Source organism: Marmota flaviventris, chromosome 2 (genome assembly GCF_047511675.1).
Source record: "Marmota flaviventris isolate mMarFla1 chromosome 2, mMarFla1.hap1, whole genome shotgun sequence".
In the NCBI taxonomy this organism is placed as follows: Eukaryota; Metazoa; Chordata; class Mammalia; order Rodentia; family Sciuridae; genus Marmota; species Marmota flaviventris.
In genome coordinates, this window is record NC_092499.1 from 117,783,491 (window position 1) to 117,805,871 (window position 22,381).

General features: G+C 35.4%; 1 protein-coding gene and 1 pseudogene across 1 annotated transcript in view; one reads left to right on the forward strand and one right to left on the reverse strand.

Moving 5' to 3' along the window:
* The window catches only part of Arih1 (ariadne RBR E3 ubiquitin protein ligase 1), a 120,861-nt gene that overhangs the window by 48,033 nt on the left and 50,447 nt on the right, over window positions 1-22,381 (forward strand). The window contains exon 2 of the mRNA XM_027925737.3: window positions 3,629-3,696. Coding sequence (XP_027781538.1) covers window positions 3,629-3,696 — 68 coding nt within the window. The remainder of the gene's footprint in view (window positions 1-3,628; window positions 3,697-22,381) is intronic.
* Window positions 9,138-9,245, reverse strand: LOC114085112 (small nucleolar RNA U13; annotated as a pseudogene).

Below are 22,381 nucleotides of genomic sequence, written 5' to 3' on the forward strand. Positions count from 1 at the left end.
AAAAGGTCTGACTCCTGGCCATATAATAAACAAGCCTACAAATAATTGTGTAAATGCACTTGAAATTCTAAATAAGGTTTTAGGGGCTGGGGTTGTGGCTCATTGTTGTAGTGCTTGTCTGGCACTTTTCAATCCTTAGCACCACATAAAAATAAAATAAAGGTATTGTGTATATCTACAACTTAAAAAAATAAAAATAAAAAAGGTTTTGATCCACAAATTGCTTTTATAAAGTATGAATGTGGTTTAGAAAAAAGAAAAAAGTGCCAGCAGACCCACACTTACCTCACAGACGACACAGAAGAATTCTTCTTAACTCTTTCTTGTTTCTGATAGTTGCTGTGAATCCTTTGTATTACTTGGCCTGAAGATGCCTCATTCTCATCTCTGCCCTTGTCTTCTCTTGGTTTCCTTCCTTGGTCTTCTAAGTGCCTCTGTGTCCTGTCCTATAATTCTTAAGCCTTGTTCCACATATGTACACCTTGCAGGTTAGCCCAGGACTTTGTTCAGATACATTATGGAGTTTACTTCTCCATGTGTTATGTTCTCAGCGATTTCCTCCAAACTCTTCAATTCTATGGGCATTTTCTTTACTTCCCTAGTCAGAAACCTGGAGTTCTTTCAGTTTTAGTCACCTGCCCATGCCTTGGAGTGAAAGAACAAGGAGGGAGGGGGATAAAAAGGTGGGGAGGACAACCCTCCTATTCTCTTCTTGCCCCAACAGCAGCCTATTTTCTAATTTCCTCTGCTCGGAGTGCTACTTCACAAAGTAGTTTTGTAACTGGGGGTGGTCAGGAGAAAGAGAGGAGGGGGAAAAAAGAAGAGAAAGATTCTCTGTACATTCTCTAGGAGTCTTTACCTCATTCTCTGCCCCACCCCCCAAAAAAATGCACTTCTCTTTTTTGACTGATCACATTCATTATGAGATTTTCCTAATTGGTCCAACCTTGACTACCGTCTTATTGGTTGTTCTTCACTGCCTCCCCAACCCCCATTCGGCCTGCTTTTAATTTTCAGAGTTCTCTGTGAGTTGCACTTTGTTTTCTGTCCATAATTTTTAATTGTAATCATTGGGAGATAGAAACTACAGTGGGCTGGCTATACTCCATAATGACTAGAATCAAAAGGCAGATTGATTTGTTTTGTTTTCAAATAAATGAACATTGCAGTAATTTTTCTTTATTTGCTGTTTAGCTTGTTCTCCATGGTTTCCGTTACCCATTGTCAATCAATAGTATGAAAATATTAAATGTTCCAGAAATGAACAATTAATAAGTTTTTGGTACTGGGATTGAATGCAGAGGTGCTTAACCACTGGGCAACAAGACAGAGTCTCACTCAGTTGCTGAGGCTGGCTTTGAACTTGTGATCCTCCTGCCTAGTTGCTGGGATTACAGGTATGCACCACTGTGCATGGCCTAACAATTAAATTGTGCACTGTTCTTGGCACTAAGATAAAATCTGAAATCTCAAGAAGTGAACCATCCCTTTGTCTAGTTTATTTACCTTGGCTACACTCTGCTTGGTTAATCACTTAATAGCCTTCTCAGTTATCAGATCAGGTGTTGAGGTATCACAGTATCAGGTGTTCATTGGGGGTCTTGTGCCCTGTGAATAACATGTAAACATACAAGTTTTATGTGACTAAATGGACCCACTTAAGGGTAGAGTTTTGAATTTTGAGAAATGTATACCCTCAATCAGCTGCATGAGATTAATTTTTTTGTAACCTTTGGTGCTTAGTTCAAAAAGGGAGTCAGGGCTGGGGTTGTGGCTCAGAGGTAGAGTGTTCACCTAGCCTGTATGAGGCGCTAGGTTTGATCCTCAGCATCACATAAAAATAAAATAAAGGTATTGTGTCCACCTATAACTAAAAAATAAGTATTTTAAAAAAACTTAAAAATGAGAGTCAGTACATTTACCTTAGAGTGTTTTGAGAATTAAATGAGGTACATAAAGTATCTTGTACAGGGCCTAGTATACAATAAACACAATGTAAGCATGATCCCCCATCAACTTTCCTTATGTGCAGTGCACATAAATGACTAGCCATTGATACAGGGACTATCTAAAAATTGTTTAGTGCAATAGATCAGGTACTGAGCAAGGAAGAGCCCAATGAGGCTCTTCCCCAAACCTATTAAATAAAATTATTAGGATAGAACCTAGGTATTTATAAGACTTTGCATAGTGAGTTTTGATAAATTAATAATGGAACTCAAGACACAGAAGAGGCACACTGGCAACAAGTCATTCTCTCTATCTCTTTTTTTTTGCTTTTGCAAGTTGAGACTCTTGACAATTCCTAAAACATTTTTGCCCAAGCCCACTATGTAGTGGAGGAGAATGTAGTGTGCTGGATGTCATATTAAAGCGAAATGATTCTAGTGAATACCATTAAACTTAATTCTCTCAGTTGATTTCATACAAATAAACATGTATTTATGATTAGTTCATAGGTTTCTTTTACATTTTAACAGTTTTTAGATTGATGATGTTTTTCTGGAGTTTTGAGTTAAAGAAGGATTGTTAAGGTGTCTTGGTCTAAGAAGTAAGAAGCACATAGGTAAATTAGGAAAATGTGCCTGGGTGGGTGGAACAGTATCTGTGTCCTTTGCTTTTTTGTGAGGTAGAGTAGACATGAATGTATGTGACTTTTCTTTACAAACGGCAATGTTGGCAACAGTTTATATCCCTTTCATGACATTTTTATAGAAGATTATTTTAAATCAATACTTAACTAATACGTTGATCTAACTACAGAGAAATTAAAATTTTAGTCCATAGAGATCACTTTTTTTGTGGGGGGTGGGTAGTACTAGGGATGAAGCTTGGGACTCTGGTTTATTCTAGGAGAATAAACTACTCCTGCTTTGTAAGTTGTTATTATATATGAAAAATAAAAAGCCAATTCAGGTTTGAGTTCCACTTCTAACATTGTAACTTGTGCTAGTATCTTTGAATGAGTCAGGTTTTTGCTAAACTCTTAGACCTGGTTGTGCTGTAAGTCAAAATTCAGTACCCAGATAGTAAGCACATTAGTTTTGTGGGAAATTGAGGTTTTTTTTTTTTTTTTTTTTACCAGCACTGAATGATAGGGCAATAAACTTTGGTTCTATTTCATGTTGGCTTATTGTTCTAGAAATAAAATAGCTACTAAAGGTGAAAGTGCAGCCTAAGTGCATGCTGTATATTATTACATGATACAGATAATTTTTCATTTAGATTAACTGTGAATGAATGGTTTCGACTCATGTGAACTCTTTGATACAGAAAGTCTCAGATATTTTTATTGATTATATTTACTGTGCTCATTGGTAGTCTGTTAAATCTCAGTTGCAAAAAAAAAAAAAATTAATTAGAGCCTGATTTAGTGTAGTAACTTACTTTGTAATTTCCTTTTCTTTTGGCTTATTTTGACTCCTATAGAAACCTGAAAGTGTGACGGAATATTTTTAAATAGTCTTACCTTGCAATTAAAATTTTGTATATTCTTAAAGGGAATAAAAATATATTCAAGGAAAGGAAACTTGGGTGGAGTATTATGGAAACTTAACATTTATTGAACTTCTAGGTTAAATTTAACAATGCAATTAATTTAAAATGACTCTCTTTCCCTCCTCTTTAGAATCCAGCTACTATCACAAGAATACTCCTTAGCCACTTCAATTGGGATAAAGAGAAGTTAATGGAAAGGTAAGGAACTATATTTTCAGCTTTGTATTTAGAACAGAGAAAGCCTGTTGAACTGAACTTGTAAGAAGTAGGGAGTTAATATGTGAATAAACCAATGTGCAAATAATATAACTACTTTAATTTCTTATATTTTTTATCTGTGCACTTTGCAGTAAACTTAGTATTAGGGAATTCAGACTTAATTGTCTTATTTTGGAGGGAAAGTGAGTGCTCTACTTAAGTACCAAGAATTAAAAGTAGATTGAGGGAAAAACGGCACTTGATACATTCTTGGAGCACACAAATAAGATCTTCCTTTAATTGCTTAAAAACATGTCTTGTTCATAAACCTAAAAGTCCTAGGCGTTAAAATGACATTTTATTCAGTGAAAACAAAATTGGAAAGTTGTCTAGTGTTTCCTGGGCACCAAACCAGCTATTTGTGTGGTTCTCTGATTTCAGGTAGGATTCTATCTTATTTATTGGGTATTTTTCTATTTTCTTTGAAAATCTTTCTAGTTCTAAAAGAGAAAAAATTATTTGGATTGGAAACTGTCAATGCCATCATTTATCTTTTTCTGTGTCTTAGATTGAAAATTTGGGACATTTAATAAGGAGGTAGAACTTGTATTTATTCTCTCAACCTTATAGTTAGCGATCTTAGTTATAATAAATATGACTCCTTTTTTGGGAACTGAGAATTCAATATTGGGGGAAATAAGTGTAAAATATTGCCCGTTTGGTTGTAAAACTCACAGAGCTTTGTAAAACAGATATTAGATAATACCAAGAATGTAACCTATTTCATGCACCTTGTGTCCTATCTAAGTTCAGTAGTAACATTAATAACTATCAATTTTTGAGTACCCTCTGTGGGGCATTATTAGATTTTATCCTCCAGATAGTTTTATTATCGCTACTTAATTGATATGAAGAACTTAAGTGATCTCCGTTTATAACACAGGGATTTAATTAGCAGCAGTATAAAAGTGTTCCTTTTTTCTATTTTCAGAAAGATTTATTGGATTCCAAAGCATATATTATAAACAGCTTGACCAGGATTCATGAAGGACTAGTGAGATTTAAAAAAAAAATCTGTGCTAGGAATTGAACCTAGGGCCTTACCCATGCTAGGCAAGTGCTCTACCACTGAACTATATACCCCCAGATGTTTTTTTATTGGAGCACTATAGTGACGGTCCATGCACACAATGTAGCAATATAATTAGGCCAATATCACTCTTCAGTGCTGCTTCCCTGTTTCCCCATCTCTTACTTCTTGGCCCCTTTCCTTATTAATCTCCCTTTGGTTTTCATAAGATTCTTAACCCACTCCCACCCCTTTTTCCTTTTTCCTCTCTAGCTTTTACATATGGGAGAAAAGATACAACCCTTGACTTCCTGAATTTGACTTTTTTTTGCTCAACATAATGGTCTCTTAATTTCATCAACTTTTCTGCAGATGACATAATTTCATATGGCTGAATAAACTCCATTGTGTATATATACACAACCCCTTTTCCTTATCCATTCACACATAGGCAGTTTCATAATTTGTTGTGAATTGTGCGTGTGCATGTATCACTATAGTGTAATGATATTAATTTTATATAAGTATAAATATTGAGTAATGATACAGCTGGGCCATATGGTAGTTCCATGTCTATTCTTCTGAGAAACCTCCATACTGATTTCCATAGTGGTTGTACTAATTTACAATCCCACCAACAGTATAAAGGTGTTCCTTTTTCTTCACATCCTATCCAGCATTTATTATTGTTTGTAATCTTGATGATTGCCATTCTAACTGGGGTGAGATAAAATTTCACTGTAGTTTTGATTTTCATTTCTGTAACTGCTAATGATTTTGAACATTTTTCATACATTTGTGGCTGTTTGTATTTCAAATTTTTGAGAAGTGTCTGTTTTAATATTAATTTGCCGAATTTCTAATTAATTTATTTACTTTTTTGTGGTGCTGGGGATTGAATCTAGGGCCTTGTGCATGCAAGGCAAGCACTCTATCATCTGAGCTATATCCCCAGCCCCAAATTTGTCCATTTATTGATTGGGTTATTTGATTTTTGTGGTGATACTTTTTTTTAATTTGTTAATGGATCTTTATTTATTTATTTATATGTGGTGCTGAGAATCAAACCCATTGCCCCACACATGCTAGGCAAGCGCTTTACCACTGAGCCACAACCTCAGTCCCGGTGTTAAGGTTTTTGAGTTCTTTATGTATTTTGGATAACTAATCCTCTGTAAGAAGAGAAGCTAGCAAAGATTTTCTCCCATTCTGTAAGTTGTGTTTTCTTATTCCTAATTGTTTCCTTTGCTGTGCAGAACAGTTTGAGGGGTATTGACATTGGTTCTTATTTAAGGTTTTGTAGAATTCAGCTGAGAATCCATCTGGTCCTGGACTTTTCTTTGTTGGAAGGCTTTTTGTTACCGTTGCTATCTCATTACAAGTCTGCTTAGGTTTTCTATGTGATCTTGATTCAGATATACCATTTGTATGGTATATCAATTTCCATCCTTTCACTTTCAGCCTGTGGCTATCTTTGCCTGTTAAGTACATCTCTTGCAAATAGCATAAAGTTGGGTTTTGTTTTTTAATCCATCCTGCTAGCCTGTGTCTTTTTTTTTATTATTTAAAAATTATTTTTTAGTTGTAGTTGGACACAATACCTTTATTTTACTTATTTATTTTTATGTGGTGCTGAGGATTGAACCTAGGGCCTTGTGCATGCTAGGCGAGCACTCTACTGCTGAGCCACAACCCCAGCTCCTAGCCTGTGTCTTTAATTGGAGTGTTGAAACCATTTACATTTAATGTTATTACAGAGAGATGTTTATTAATTCATGCTGTTGATCATGTTTAATTTGATCCCGTTTCTCATTAGTTAAGTTCTATGGAGCTGGTTTAGTAGTCATCAGTTCCTTTAGTTTCTACTTGTCTTGGAAGGTTTTTATTTCACCTTTGATTTGGAAGGATACCTTTTTCTGGATCAGCAGTCTTGGTTGTTGACAGTTACTTTCTTTCAGAACTTGGAACACATCATTCCAAGCCCTCCTGGCTTTTGGAATTTGTGCTGAGGAATCAGAAGTGATTCTGATTGGCTTGCCTCTAAATATTTTCCAACTTTTTTCTCTTGAAACTTCTAAAATTCTATCCTTGCTCTGTATGTTAGGCATTTTAATTATGATGTGTTGTGGAGAGGTTCTTTTTTGATTTTATCTATTTGGGGTTCTGAATTCTTCCTGTTCCTGGGTGTCTATCTCATTCTGATGCTTTGAAACTTTTTCTGTAATTATTTCCCTGAAGAGGTTATCCATCCCACTAGCCTACTTCTCATACCTCTCCTCAATTCTAGTGATTCTTAAATTTGGTCTCTTAATGTTGTTCCAAAGTTCTTGTATAATCATGGTTACTTATTTTCTTGTGTGTGTGTGTGTGTGTGTGTGTATTTATTTATGGTGCTGAGAATTGAACCCAGCACCTCACACATGCCATGCAAGTGCTCTACCATCGAGCTACAACCCTAGCCCCTTATTTTCTTTCATGTTGTCTGAATATTCAAGGATGGCTACATGGTCTTCCAGCTCTGAGATTCTGTCTTCAGCATGGTGTACTCTATTAGAGAGGTTTTCAACTGAATATTTTATTTGATTTTATTGTGTCTTTCATTTCCAAGCTTTGTTTGGTTTCTTTTTCAGTATTCATCTCATTATCGAATTTCTCATTTATATCCTGTACTGTCTTCCTTAATTCATTCCATTCTTTTCTGTGTTCCTTGGAATTCATTGTCATTTTTATAATGATTCTTTTGAATTCTTCATGTGATATTTTATCTACTTCAAAAATTTTGGGGTCAGTTGCTGGTGAATTATGGACCTTAAAAGGTGTTGAATATGGCTGGGGTTGTAGTTCAGTGACAGAGCGCTTGCCTAGGATGTGTGAGGTGCTGGGTTTGATCCTTAGCACCATATAAAAATAAACAAATAAGTAAAATAAAGGTATCGTGTCTATCTAGAACTAAAAAATATATTTTTTATTAAAGAGATGTTACATAGCCTTGTTTTTTTTTCCTATTTCTTGTATTTTTCTTTGTTGAGTTTTATGCATCTACTTTTATGTGTGGGCCTTTTTAGGGCACAGTGTTTAGTTGTCAAAATGTCCTAGAGTGATCTAGATTGAGAACCAACCTCCCTTGTACCTGTGGTATTCAAAATCTTTGTGTTAATTTTCTCTTTTTGCTGTAGCCATTTCTACACGGGGCCTGGTCCTTAGCTTGGGATTTTGTCTCTTATATTCTTTGTGTTAAAGTGCAGCTGAAGTTTGAGTGTCATTAATTTGTGTGTGGAGCAAAGTGCAACTAAAGCATTTTGGTTGAGTTAAAGTTCAGCAGCAGACTCTCTACCTGTGAACTTGTAGCGTTTCCTGTAAGTTCCTAGGACCTCATGGAAAGGGCAAAATAAATAATAGCAACAACTGATGCAAACAATATATAGCATTAAAGTAAATGATCTGATTCCTACTATGATATCTACAATGATTTTAAGCCACAAACCCCAGAAATGGTAGAGTCAGCAATTACCAACAGCAAAACAAACAATCAAAAAACCACAACAACAAAAAACCCACACATAAACTAGTTCTGGCATTAAAGCAAACAGAAGTCAGTTATGCCAGCCACCACAGTAATAACTTCACCAACATTAATGATGGGGGCAGGAGTTACATAAACCAATTATTCCTAAAAGGTCTTAGAAATATAGTTAATATAAGGAAATATGATAGAAAGACAGAAGAGTTTATAATTTTAAAAAGTGAACATAGAGAATGCAGAAAAGATGTAGCAGGTGATGGTTACAAGGAAGGAGTAGAAAATAAAGGGAGAAAGAAAACAAAGTTTGGGTGTTAGCAGGAAAAGAAAAGAGAGAAAGGGAAACCAGAGAAACAAATGAAAGCAATACAAAGCAAAAAGTAAAATATATAAACCAAGACCAAATAACTCTCAAAAGACAAGATAAGGAAAAATAACTACAGTTAATAAATACTAAGAATGAGAAAAAAAGGAACAAATACATACATGTGTCCATGAACCCATCAACACAGCAAGAACACACACACGATTTTTAATGAGCAAGTGTCTGAGGGGTTGTTAACCCCTTCCTGTTTTTGTATTGCCCTTTGAGCTGCTGGTTAGAGTGGCCCAAGACTAAAGCTTGTTGAAATAAGTCTCAGCTCCCTTTTTTTACTAGTGTGAGATAGGATGAAATGGGAAGTACTACTGTCAGTTGGAATTTTGTCTACCTAGACCAGATTGATGCATCAGGTGTGACTGCTTCAGAATTTTATCTGAAGTTAGTAGTGTTTCTTAATTTTGGTATCATTTACTTTTAGGCTTATTTATGATATCTTTATTAGGAAAAGAGTGTGGTTTTAGTGATGGTGGGATCCACGTTGGATACTGTGCTGATGTTGCAGAAAGATTTAGAGGGAGGCACACTTCCTACAACAGCTTGAAAAATCCAATCATCATGCTTATGAAATGAAAAGGAGTTTTCATTGTTATATTTGAAACTCCTTTGGTAGACTAGGTTGGCTCAGAATTTGTCTTATATTAATATATTTATCTTAAACACATTCTGAATTTTATCCTGTAACAGAGCTGTAAGCATTTTTCAATTAAATATTGTGATTAAACATGGTAAGTATGAATTAGAAGATAAGAGGCTTTTGGAAAACTTATGCAAGTTGTGAACTGTTTTTGGTTTTACCTTGTAATTTCCGTTTTTGTGTTTCTGAAGAAAATGACTTGGGTACCTCAGGATTTATAATTGAATCTTTTAAGTACTGTATTGAAATGCTAGAAGCACGTAGTTCAGTGGCAAAGCACTTGCTAGAAGTGTATAATTCAGTGGCAAAACACTTACTTGCCTAGCATATGTAAGGGTCTGGGTTTGATTCCAGTTATGCAATATCTTTTTGTTTCATTCACTAATTTTCATATTGTAACATTGCCACACTTTTTTTTAAAAAAAGTTTTTGATACTTTAAAAAAAAAAATCCAGTCTTCCTGGATTATTTGGCCTCAGGTGTATCTTTTGTAATCAACATATTGGTGATTAAAAATACAACCCCCCAAACTAGGGCTGGGGGGATATAGCTCAGTGGTAGTGTGTTTGCTCAGTGCCCTAGATTCACTCCCCAGTACGATGCCCCCATGCCCCTGAATGAACAAACAAACAAACAAAAAACAACAAAAACACTCTATAAGTATACCTTTTCATAGCTGAGATTAATAACGCATCAGTATTTTATGCTAAAGTTATATATGTTACTGCCATTTTAAGATTTACTATATCTTCTACTTGGGTATTTTGTTTGCTTCATCAAATTTTACTTTTCTCTATTCAAAGTATTATTTTATTTCAGTTTTTCTAGTAGTTATCCTTTTAATTTGTACATACTATTTAAAACTAAGTTTATAACAATATTTCTAGTATTCATATCCATCCCCTGCACAAGACAAAACTATAGTATCTCTTCCTCCTCTGCCTTCTTCCCCTTTCAGTATGGTAAACTGATGGTAATTTAAATTTTCATTTATGGTAAAGCTTTTTTAATTATTTATGTATTCTCCTGGGGAGGTGTGCAGTTTGTTTCTTGTTTTTTCCCCTTTAGAATATATCTCGAAGTAAGTCCAGTTTCATATGTGGTAAAATAAGAGTGTTATAAGAGAAATTCCTAAATGTTCTGAAATAGACTGTAATATTTTTAGATGTGAGTTTTGAAGATACAACTACTGGGCCTTTTTTAACCAGAGATCTCATGTTGTTATTTTGAAAGATTCTTAATTGTTATTTTATTCAGTGTGCCTTTCTTCCATTCTCTTGATGCTTTTTGAAATTGTTAGTCACTTGCAGCCTCTTTTTTTTCAAAATACTACTTCTGTACTTGTCATTTATATTCTGTATGGTTAAAGTTCCTCAGATTTTTTTAAAATTAATTCACTTTCCTTCTTGGGTTCTCTTTAACCATCTTGAATTATTTCAGCAATAATCCAAGATATTCTATTAACTTTATTCTTGGTTTGTGGGAGCAGTTTATTTTCTTTGTATATTAAGTTGTCCACCTTGTTATATTAACTAAAATAATTAGAACTAAATAATGAACATACAAATGAGAGAATCACCTGAAGAGATACCATGAAATTTATAGTCTTAAGTGTCTTTGTTAAAAAATAGAATGAAGAAGAAGTAGAACCAATCCTTTGAATCAAGGGGTGAGAAAAATAAGTCCTAAGTAGATTAGGTATTTAAGATAAAAGCAAACATTAATGAAATAGAGAACAAAAAATACATTAAACAGAAAAATCTCTGCAGTAGATTTTAAAAGGGGAACATTAAGAGAATGGCAAGAAAAGCCATAGACTAGGAGAAAATATTTGCATCTATTAGAATGGCAGAAACCCAAAACACTGCCAGTACCATATGCAGATGAGAATGTAGACTAACAGGAACTTTCATTCCTTGCTGGTGGGAATGCAGAATAGCACAGCCACTTTGGAAGACTGTTGCAGTTTATTGTAAGAAAATGTACTGGTACCATACGATCTAGCAGTTGTGCTACTTGATGTGTACCCAAATGAGCTGAAAAGTTCAGTCCACACAAAAACCTGTATGTGGACATTCAAAGAAGCTTTATTCATAATTGCCAAAATATGGAAGCAACCAAGATGTCCTTTAGTAGGTGAATGGATGAGTAAAGTGTGGTACATTCAGAAATGGAATATTAAGGGATGAGGTTGTGGCTCAGTGGTAGAGCGCTTGCTGAGTATGTGTGAGGCACTGGGTTCGATTCACAGCACTGCATATAAATAAATGAAAGATCATCAACAACTGAAAAAAATTTTAAAAGTGGAATATTAATCAGTGCTAAAAGGAAATGAGCGTCAGGCAATTAAAAATAGTGGAGAAATCAGAAATGCATGTTATACTAAGTGAAAGAAGTCAATCTGAAATGACTATGTACTGTATGATTCCAACTATGTGACATTTTGAAAAATCAAAACTGGAGACACTGTTACTCAGCATTAAAATTGATGGAGTTGAAGAATATCATGCTAAGTGAAGTAAGCGAATCCCCAAAAGCCAAAGATTGAATGTTCTCTCTGATAAGTAGATGCTGATCCATAATGGGGGTGGGAAATGGGAAAAATGGAGGAACTTTGATGGGGCAAAGGGGCGGGAGCGGTGGTAAGGGAACACGGTGGCAGGAAATGGTAGAATGAGATGGGCATTATTAACCTAGGTTCATGTATGATTGCACATGTGGTGTGATGCTACCTCGTGTACAACCAGAGAAATGAAAAGTTGTACTGCAGTTGTGTATAATGAATCAAAATGCATTCTGCTGTCATACATACCTAATTAAAATAAATAAATTAATTAAAAAACAACTGGAGAGAGGAGAAGGAATAGTGGTTTCTAGGAGTTAAGGGAGAGGGAGAGATGAGCAATTGGAGTGCAGGTGTTTTTTACGGCAATTAAAAATAGTTATTTTTATGATATTGTAATAGAGAATACATGTCCTTATACATTTCTCCAAACTCATGGAACATGGAACACCAAATATGAATCCTAATGTAAACTGGATTTTAAGTGATAATATTATGTCAATGAAGGATCATCTAATGTACTATTTTAAGGTTGTCTGGTAATAGCGGAGGAGGTTGTCTTTTGTTTTTGGGAGAGGGCACAAACAACATTGGAAATGAGACATAATTAAAAATGGGAAAAATATTTCAGAATTATAAATGAATATGGTGTACTTGAAAGCTTGGAAATAACCAAGATTGCTCCCCAAGAAGTACACTAGTAGAATAAACTAATAACCATAGAAAAATATAGTGAATATAGTAAAAGATCCCTCTGCTTCCCCACAAAGCACTAGATGATTTTATAAGAAAGTTCTTAAAGTAGCTTAAAGTAACAGTCAGTTGCCACTGACAATTAACCTTAGGACACAGAAAAGATAGGATTATCATTTATTTATGTTAGTATAACTCTGGTTCCAAAATTTGACAAAAACAGTGTGAGAAAACAATATTATGAATGTAGCTATTGAATTTATAAATAAAATAACTCCTACTTTGAATGAATTAATGGTCTGGTAAAATTTCTCCTAGGACTGTAAAAATAGATCATTGTTGGGGAGGGTTATCTTTAGCATTTACTATATTAACAGATTAATGAAGGGAAACCAAAAGGCAATAATAATAAAAGCTAGTTATAAAATTAATAAAATTGTACATTTTCAATTCATGATTTAGTAAAAACAAAATTGTTACTAAACTGAAAGGTTAGTTTTTCAGCTTGATAAAGGGTATCAATTAGCATTGAAGCATTAGAATGCTAATGTAGATCACTTGAGCCCAGGAGTTCAAGGCCCCCTGGGCAACATGGCAAGATCCAGTCTCAAAAGACAACAGCAGTAGCAGTGGCAACAAAACAAAACCAAAAAGAATAATGGCTGACCCTACTATTTGTATGTATTGGAAATTCTGATCAATAAAACACAAACAATAAATAAGCGGCATAAAATGAGAAAGGAAGAAAAATTGTGTGTAAATAATATAATTATGAAATGAAATCCAAGAGAATCAACTTAAGCAAAACAGAACAAAAAACAGTGTCCAGGCCTATCCTCTTTATACTGTCCTCCCTTAGTCTCCTCAGAAAATGAAGAAACATGGACTGTGTTTAACTTTGGTGACAGTGTTGCAGGGCTGGGGCCTTCCAGGAAACTAAGGCAGTGGAGAGTCCCTCCTTCAAACACTGAGTCATGCAATCAAGTCAAATATTTTAGAAATGTTGCTTAGTATTCGTAATTGGCATGAGTTTATTAGAAGGGATGGAAAAGGGAATAATCTGAAGGGAGAAAATGGGTTTTCTCAGAAGTGTGCTTTCCTTCCCTCCAGTTTTATGGGAGCCCCAGGAAAATCCAGAGTCACCTCTTGACTTTTAACTGACGGCAGAGGACATCATACTCATTGCCTTGACTATTCTGGGTTCCTTTGGCTCATACTAACTGGTTCTAATTGGAACTTGTTCTTACAAATTTGGTGGGGAAGGTGTATTGGGGTTTGAACTCAAGGGGCACTTGACCCCTGAGCCACATCCCCAGTCTTTTTATGTATTTTATTTAGAGACAGGGTCTCAATGAGTTGCTTAGCGCCTCGCTTTTAAAGCTCAGGCTGGCTTTGCACTTGCTATCCTCCTGTCCCCGCCTCCCAAGCCACTGTGATTGCAGGTTTATGCCACCACACCCAGCTTGTTCTTAAGGGTTTTATGATTAGGGGGAATTATCCTTATTTCCCTGAATTCTGTGTTCTAGTCTTTGTGAAGGTCACAAAAGTCTCCCCCTTTAGGGTAACTTGTGTTCCTCTTATTGACATTTCTGCTGCAAATAGTTTGTTGAGAAATGTGACATATTCTAACCATTTAAGCCAGGCAGGACTTCAAGTAAATTGCTTCTTGGAAAAGAAAGCATGTGGAAGTCAGCCCAGTGGGCCCATTTTATAGAATTATTCCTTTAACCTCATGTTCCTACCACTCACATTTCCCTGTCCTCTACCAACACTGTGCTACTCATCTTGAGAATAGAAATGGAGATTACTTGTAGGATAATCCTATAACTATTTAGGATCCCAGCAATCAGGAAAAAGGTAGAAACAACATGGCCATTACATGGCATAGTGTCTTTATAATACTGGATAATAATGGATTTATTTAGTATCATCAGTCTGTAGTTCAAATGAATTTGTCCAGACCCTGAGAATAAATGTGGTTTATTCTTTTGAAAAATAAATTCTTGGTGAAGAGGAGGAACTGGTGGAGAAAGTACAATTTTAACTTTATGGTCTTTCTTTTATCTGTTATAGCATGCTTCCAAACCTTTACTCCTTCCTTCCTTCCTTCCTTCCTTCCTTCCTTCCTCCCTCCCTCCCTCCCTCCCTCCCTTCCTCCCTCCCTCCCTTCCCTGTTTTTTTTTTCTTTTCAAACTTTGCATTGTAGTTGCCCTTCTGTTTTATCAATTAAATAAAAAATTTTCCCTAAACTGGTTTTCTTCTTGTGCTTCTCCAGATGAAACAAAACAAAGCAAAGCAGCGAATCAGAACTGCAGCCAAAAAATACACCTGTTAAACCTACTGCCCTGTTTGTTCTGGGATATTGCTTCCATTGTTTCATTTTTTGTATCTTAAGCCTTCTCTGTTGATGTTTTATCAGAGTTGTTAGGTGTAATCAGATTTTAAGAGGGTAAGTGATATTAATGATAGAATTGATTGGACATGGTAGTGTGTATCTGTAGACTCTGTAGAGACTGAGGTAGGAAGATTTTATGAGCCAGGAATTCATGAGCCAACCTGGATAACATACTGAGGACCCCACCACCACCACACACACACCATCCCTTCACTCCTCCTCACAAAATTGAGAATCAGATGTGAAGGCTGCATCCCAGATAATGCTAAAATCACAATGTTAAACTGTCTTTTAATGGTGGCACTGCTGTTATTGCCATAGGGCACAGGCATCTCATATTGGTATTGAGCATGTGACACCAGGACTAGAACCTCTGATCTTGGAGCCTCTGAAAGCTGGTTATCTCCTTATTCTTTCAGAATAAGTTCCTCATTGAGCCTTCTTCAAATATAAAGTTTTGATAATCTCTTGGTCTCCCTACTCCTGCTATGCTTGAGTCTTCTCAATGGGTAGATGGGGAAAGTGAGTTGTTCTCCTCCCACCTTTTTCTTTTTTTTTGATAGCAAGGCTCTTAAAAACCCAGGTTCTGTCTACCTTTCTGGCATCTTCTTTTCTGTATCATTTCTGTTCCCAATTACACTTAAGCAGTAGTTCCGCAGTGTGGCTGGGCACAATTCAGGAGCCACTTGTCAAAAGAAACGAACTTTATTTTTAGAACACACACACCAAACCACACAGCTCCTCAGGAAAAACCTTCAGAGCCCAAGTGCCACCACCGCTTCCCACAAGCCTCTCAACCTCCCCCACTCCTGCTGCTCTTGAGGCTGATTGGCTGGGTGGCGTGGGCAGAGCCAAAAAAAGTCCCCCAATGAGCAGCTCCGTGGTCTGAAAGGGCGGGGAAACAGCCCAATGAGCATCACCAGAGGAGCCAATCAGTTGGCAGCTAGAAGTTTGCTGGGGCCCGCTGTGAGCCAATCATCAGCTGGCAGCTGGAAGTTTGCTGGGGTCCCTTCCGCTGTGGCTCTCAACACAGTAGTACCAAGCTTCTAAAGTAGGTCACATAGTTAAATTTTGTGCTGCCTCAACTTTGCATATGCTTTTTTCTTTTATTTTTTACGTGAGCGGTCTCTGTGTGGCTGGGTCTAGACTGTTTCCTGTACAGCTCTAGGCAGCATCTTTGAAATTGTACTGTCATTGACCCAGACCTGACTTGCCTTCTTTATTGTCCTTTTTCTAAATGTCTTTAAAAACCCGGCCCTAAGTATTATTTCTAAGAACTTTTCTTATTTCTCAATGCATTTAATCATTACCTCTATTGTACCTTAGTGTGTATTTAATATTTTACCACTCCTATCAAGGTTCTTTGTACAAAACCTCTTTTTAAATATATTGTATTCCTACATAAAACGTAATTCCTAAAATATAGTGTCTAAATTTTTAATTAAAATAACCATTTTCATTTCTGCAATAGAATTTTTTTGAAATTGTGACATGAATATAAATCAAATTTTATTTTGATGGGATTTAGAAACAATGCAGCCAAAATGGAACTCCTGTAGAATTCGAAACAAAAAATTGTCTCTCCTATCTCATATTTTTTTTAAATCTACTTTTGTAAATTTGTAAATTTAAGTAATTTTCGATGAGTATATAAGGTGAGTTAGCTGGTATATTTATAGTAAGAGGTAATAACTTTTAATAGACAGAATCAAAGAATTCAGAAGAATGATTTCAGTCTTTCCTGGACTGTGAAAATGGCTTTCACTTTTCATTATGAAGCATTACTATTTTCCATTTAATGAATAGCACTGTGATTATGATAATGTTGGGGAAAACATACTGGTGAAGAAGCAGCAAGCATCACTCAGGAGTAGAACTCTAAACTTTTCTTTACACCTGTGGCCCCAGAGAAAAACAAAATTTCAAAATCTGAGCCCTTATCCACTGTTTCTCATAACATTTATAGGTTATTTGGTGCCATCCATCCCATCCTATCATTGGGGCTTTTTTTCCTCTTAAAAAAAATTCCTTATCTGCTTGACTGCCTTGTGCAGGGTCTCTAACAAAGCATGCCTACAGAAACAGATAAGAAATGCCTGTTTTCACAGGCATCTGTTACATTCCAAGAGGGAGTAGCCAAATTCCTAGGGCTTTTTACAATCCAAAAGGTAGGGACCCATGGTTAATTAAGCTTCCTGGAAGAAGGCTGAGGAGGGATGGGGAACTGACCCTTTCCCCAGACGTTGGTTTCTTACCATAACATTTTTATAATTTCATTTCACAACCAGGTCTGGTTTTGCCATTACAATAACAGGGAAGTTTTCTTATTTATCTTAGTAATATAATGTTTCATAAATAAGTTTTGAGATGTGAAAGTGAATTTGGTTTTTTAAAATCCTTGCTTTTATGGTGTTTATTCTTTTATAATACAGTGAGATTTTTTTCCTGTTTAAATAATTTGGGTATTATTGGGAAGTGTAGTATATGGAAAGAGGCAGAAGTACCATCACATAATAGTGTATTAGTTGAGAGCATGGAATCCTTGTTCCATCATTGACTAGTTACCTTGTTTTTCTCCCTAAGTTACCTTGTTTGAAGTCAATTTTCTTACTTTGTTGTCCCCAGTCTCCCTGCTATCTTATTAGTTCATAATTTTTGGTTTGGGGACTGGGGATTGAGCTTAGGGTGCTCTACCACTGAACTACATCCATACTTTTTTATTTTTTGATAAAGGGTTTCGCTAATTGCTAAGGTTCGAATTTGTGAAATCCTGCCTGACCCTGTCAGTTTGCTGGGATTAAGGCATGCACCACCACACTGGGCTTAATACTTAATAATTTCAAGAATTTTTAAAATAGCAGCTCTGTTTAGACCTTGAGTAGAGGTTTGGTGATGAGAAAGGTATACACAGCAATGTTCCTAGTTTCAGCCTCCATGGTACTTAAGAGTTTTATGGGAGTGTATAAAAGGTCATTTCTGGCTCACCACCTTTGTTGTACCCTTGAAAAAGGAAAAATATTTATTGTTGTGGTTGTATTTTGTTGGACTAGAAAAGATTGGAGGATATTAGTATTTGGATATTTGAGGATGAGAAAACAGAATCAAGTGGATTCTGTATGTTGAACATTAATGGGATTTAGCGGCTACAGTACATGAAAAATAGAAGGGGAATGGTTGGGAATATTTAATAGCCTGCTGGGTTCTAACCAAATTAACTTGATGTTTTCTCTATTTATTGGGAAGTCCTTGAAGGTTGTGGTAAAAGGAAAATATTGTCCTGATTTAGGCTAGAAATAGCTTGATAGCAGAGGAGTAGAAGAGGTGTAAAAATGGAGTTTTAACTGAGAAAAAAATATGACACTGAAGGAAATTTAGTAATTTGGACCCATTGAAATCTAGATACCAATTTGACTATGTGTCATTTGGGTGGCCTAGTAAACCTCAAGCCTTGAACTTGGGTGATGATGGTCCCAGCTGTTATGTCCCCAAGCACTTGAAAGAAGGCAAATATAAATCTTTTCTGAGAGAGAAAATTTTCTAAGTTCTTAAACTACTTCCTCAATGTTTTTTTTTTCTAATTAAAACATACCAATCTGGGACTTTGGAGATATTGGAATTGTCAGATCTAGACTAAAATGAGTATGCTTTCACCAGGAAACCGGAAAGTAATAGCTATTATTTAGATGTGTATGTATGTGTGGGGGGCAATTTCTATAAACAAAAAAAAAAGGTTAAAAATTGAATTAGTAAATTAGTTTTAACAGCATATTGGCAAAGCTTAAAGAGAGTTTAGCATATTAGAAGATAAAAAAAATCTAGATTTAAACATATCTACTAAAATGTGGAAAATATAGAGAAGTTAAGAAATAAATGGAGGGGGCCGGGATTTGTGGTTCAGTGGTAGAGCACTTGCCTAGCATGTGTGAGGCACTAGGTTTGATCCCCGGCCCTATGTTAAAAAAATAAAGGTATTCTGTCTATCTACAACTTAAAAAAAAAGAAAAAAGAAATGGATATGAGAAGTTCTCATCGAGTCTTAGTTGACAGAATGGGGCAGAGGTAATATGTGAAGATGTAATGGTTGAGACTTTTCCAGATTAATAAGATAAGTGTCTCTACTAGGTGCAGTGGTGCATACCTCAGGAGATTGAAGGAGGAGGATCGAAAGTTTGAGGCCAGCCACAGCAACTTATTGAGACTCTGTCTCAAAATAAAAAAAAAAAGGGTTGGGGATATAGAAAAGTGGTAATACCAGTACAAGGGGGGAAAATTAATTTTTTTTTTTTAAATCTGGGGATATGGCTCTTGGGTTCAGTACCCTCCCCCCAAAAAATGTCTGATTGAACAAGTCAACATTTCCTGTGCAAAATGCCTATTTCACTGTTGTGCAGTTTTTCATATTTTAACATGTCTGAAATCTGCATTTTTGATTGATGGAATTTTACAACCACCCAACATCAAAATTTCAGTATGAAATCATTTTAGATTTAATGAAATGTGGTAAGAAGAAATTTATATAGTAAACTGCAAAGTCAACAAAAATGAAATTTTGATAGCAACAAAACATACTGTTATTTTCAAAGACTGAAAGTGTTAATATATATTATAGAATAGCTGACTTCTCAAAATTGAAAGTGATTAAAATGATGCCACAGTGGGTTAAAGGAAAATAAATAGCAACCTACATTATTGTTTATTAAAAATGTATTTATAATAGAGTACCGTGTTTCACGTAATATGCAATTGACCCTTGAACAGCTATTACATTTGAAATTACATGCAGGTTTTTATTTTGGAGATTGGTGACAATTTGAGAAAATACTGTTGAATTGAACCACACGAATTTGCATTACCACAATAAGAAAAAGATAATGTATAAAAATAGGTACATAATAGTCTATCATTTACTACCATGAAATAGACACAAATGTATTAATAAAAAGTTAGATTTTTATAAAAAAAAATACACAAACACTGTTTTAGTCCGGTTTTTTTTTTCAGTGCTGTGACCACAAGACTTGACAAGAACAATTAGAGGAGTAAAAGTGTATTTGGGGGCTTACAGTTTCAGAGGTCTTATTCCAAAGACATCCAGCCCTAGGTGAGGCTGAACATCATGGTAAAAGGGTGTGGTGGAGGAAAGTGGCTCAGGAAGGAGAGAAAGAGACAGACAGACAGATAATACTGACATACTTACTGAGTGACTACACTATGCATACATAGGAAAGATTTAATAAGGGTTGTAGTAATAAGGGTTGTATTCATCTTAAAATTCCCAATAATGTGCTAGATGTCCAAAGATAGAAAAAGAACAAGAAAATAAATACAGAGAAAATACAAGAAAAGACAAAGGCATGTCCGTAATTACCCACCTCTTCCAGCTATACCTTACTTGCCTTCAGTTACCACTCAGTTAATTCCTATCAGGGCATTCATTCACTGATTAGGTTATGGCTTTCATAACTCTATCATTTCACCTTCTAAACCTTCCTTTTTGTTTTGTTTTACCACAGAGGCACATACCCAGTTCTTTTTGTTTTTTATTTTGAGACAGGTTTTTGCTAAATTGCTGATGTTGACCTCAATCATGCTATCCTTCTGCCTCAGGCATGTGTTACCCATCACAGCACCTTAAGCTTTCTTGCATTGTTTCACTTAGGAGCTTTTGGGGGATACTTCACATCCATACAATAACAAACATAGAAGATACATGGTACCATTTGTAGCCATTAGAAGTACAAACAATCTAAAGGTGCAACATTAAATGGTAATTGTGTAAAATTAACTATAGTACATCCTCTAGTAGTGTAATAATTTCATAGTTATCTCCCGTTGCTATTATGGTGAGCTCAGTGATCTGCTTAAAGGCCTTGTGATGCTAATCTTTGTATGAGCAGTTGTCTCTCTGTGTAAAATGCAAATGGCAGTACAATGTGATCTCATGATTCTTGTGTTTTTCACCACATGTCCTGTACATAGCATACAAAATATGTTATTTGTTTATCACCGAGGTTTCCAGTCAACAGTAGGGCATTAATAAAGTTTGGGGGGAATTAGAAGTACTATGCAGGCATGGGGATGGGGATATGGCTCTGAGTGCTTGTCCAGCAGGTGCAAGACCCCAAGTTCAGTTCCCCAGCACTGAAAAAATATCAAGTTACATGCAGACTGGGGTAGTAGGGGACTAGCATTCTTAAATCCTCTACTTTAAGGGTCAATTTTAAATGGTTGTGTCTTTCTTAAGCCCATATTTTTTTTTGTCTGTGTTCAATAGTTTCAATTACACATAATTGTTACTAAAGCTACTATTTGTCTGTTGTTGTGGGGCTTGTTTTGAATGTAGCCTAATTATATTTTGAGTGAACATTATGACCTTAAATGCATACATAGGAAAATAATAAGGGTTGTAGTAATAAGGGTTGTATTCATCTTAACAATCCCAATAATGTGCTAGATGTCCAAAGATAGAAAAAGAACAAGAAAATAAATACAGAGAAAATACAGGAAAAGAAATTTAAAACATCAGAATTTAATAAAACAAAACATAATGGAAAAGTTCAAGAAGCCAGAAGGTGTGGTGGTTGTTTTGTTATGACAAAGTTTGATCTACTGGTGAGATTGATCAAGAAAGAGAGAGAGAAGAAAGGCCCAAATAACCAGTATCTAGAATGGAAAAGAATGTCACTATGAATCCTCTACATTAAAAAAAAAATATGTATTATAGACAATTTAAAATTGTAGATTAAATGAGTAAATTCTTAGAAATATACTGTTTCTTAAAACTGATGTAAGAAATAGAAAACCTGTATGGTGCTGTAATGATAAAGAGATGAAACCCATAATTCAGAATTTTTCAGTGAAGAAAAGTCCAGATGGATTTAAAATTTCAACAATTTTTTTTTTAAAAAAATTTATTGGATCTTTTTAGTTACACATGACAGTAGAATCCATATTTGATAAAATTGAACATGTATAGAACATATCTTATTCTAATTAGGGGGCCAGACTTGTGAATGTACATGTATGGTGGGGTTTGCTGGGATATATTCACATAGGAAAGTGAAAGTCTTTCTACTATTTTTCCTATTCCTAGGAAATGAAGAAGCCCTTCCCTTCATTCCCTTTTGCCTGATCCTCTGGACCACTCCACCCCCACTGCTTATTGTGGTTAGTTTCCACATATCAGAGAAAACATTCACCCTTTGGGTTTTTGGGGGGATTGGCTATTTCATTTAGAATGATAGTCTCTAGATTCATCCTTTTACCAGCAAATGTCACAAAGTTATTTGTTTATCTATTCATCTCTTGATGGGCATCTAGGTTGGCTTTATTGCTTAGTTCTAGGTAAATTGTGTAGCTGTAAACATTGATGTGACTGTGTCACTGTAATATGCTTATTTTAAATCCTTTGGATGTGAGGATTGGATAT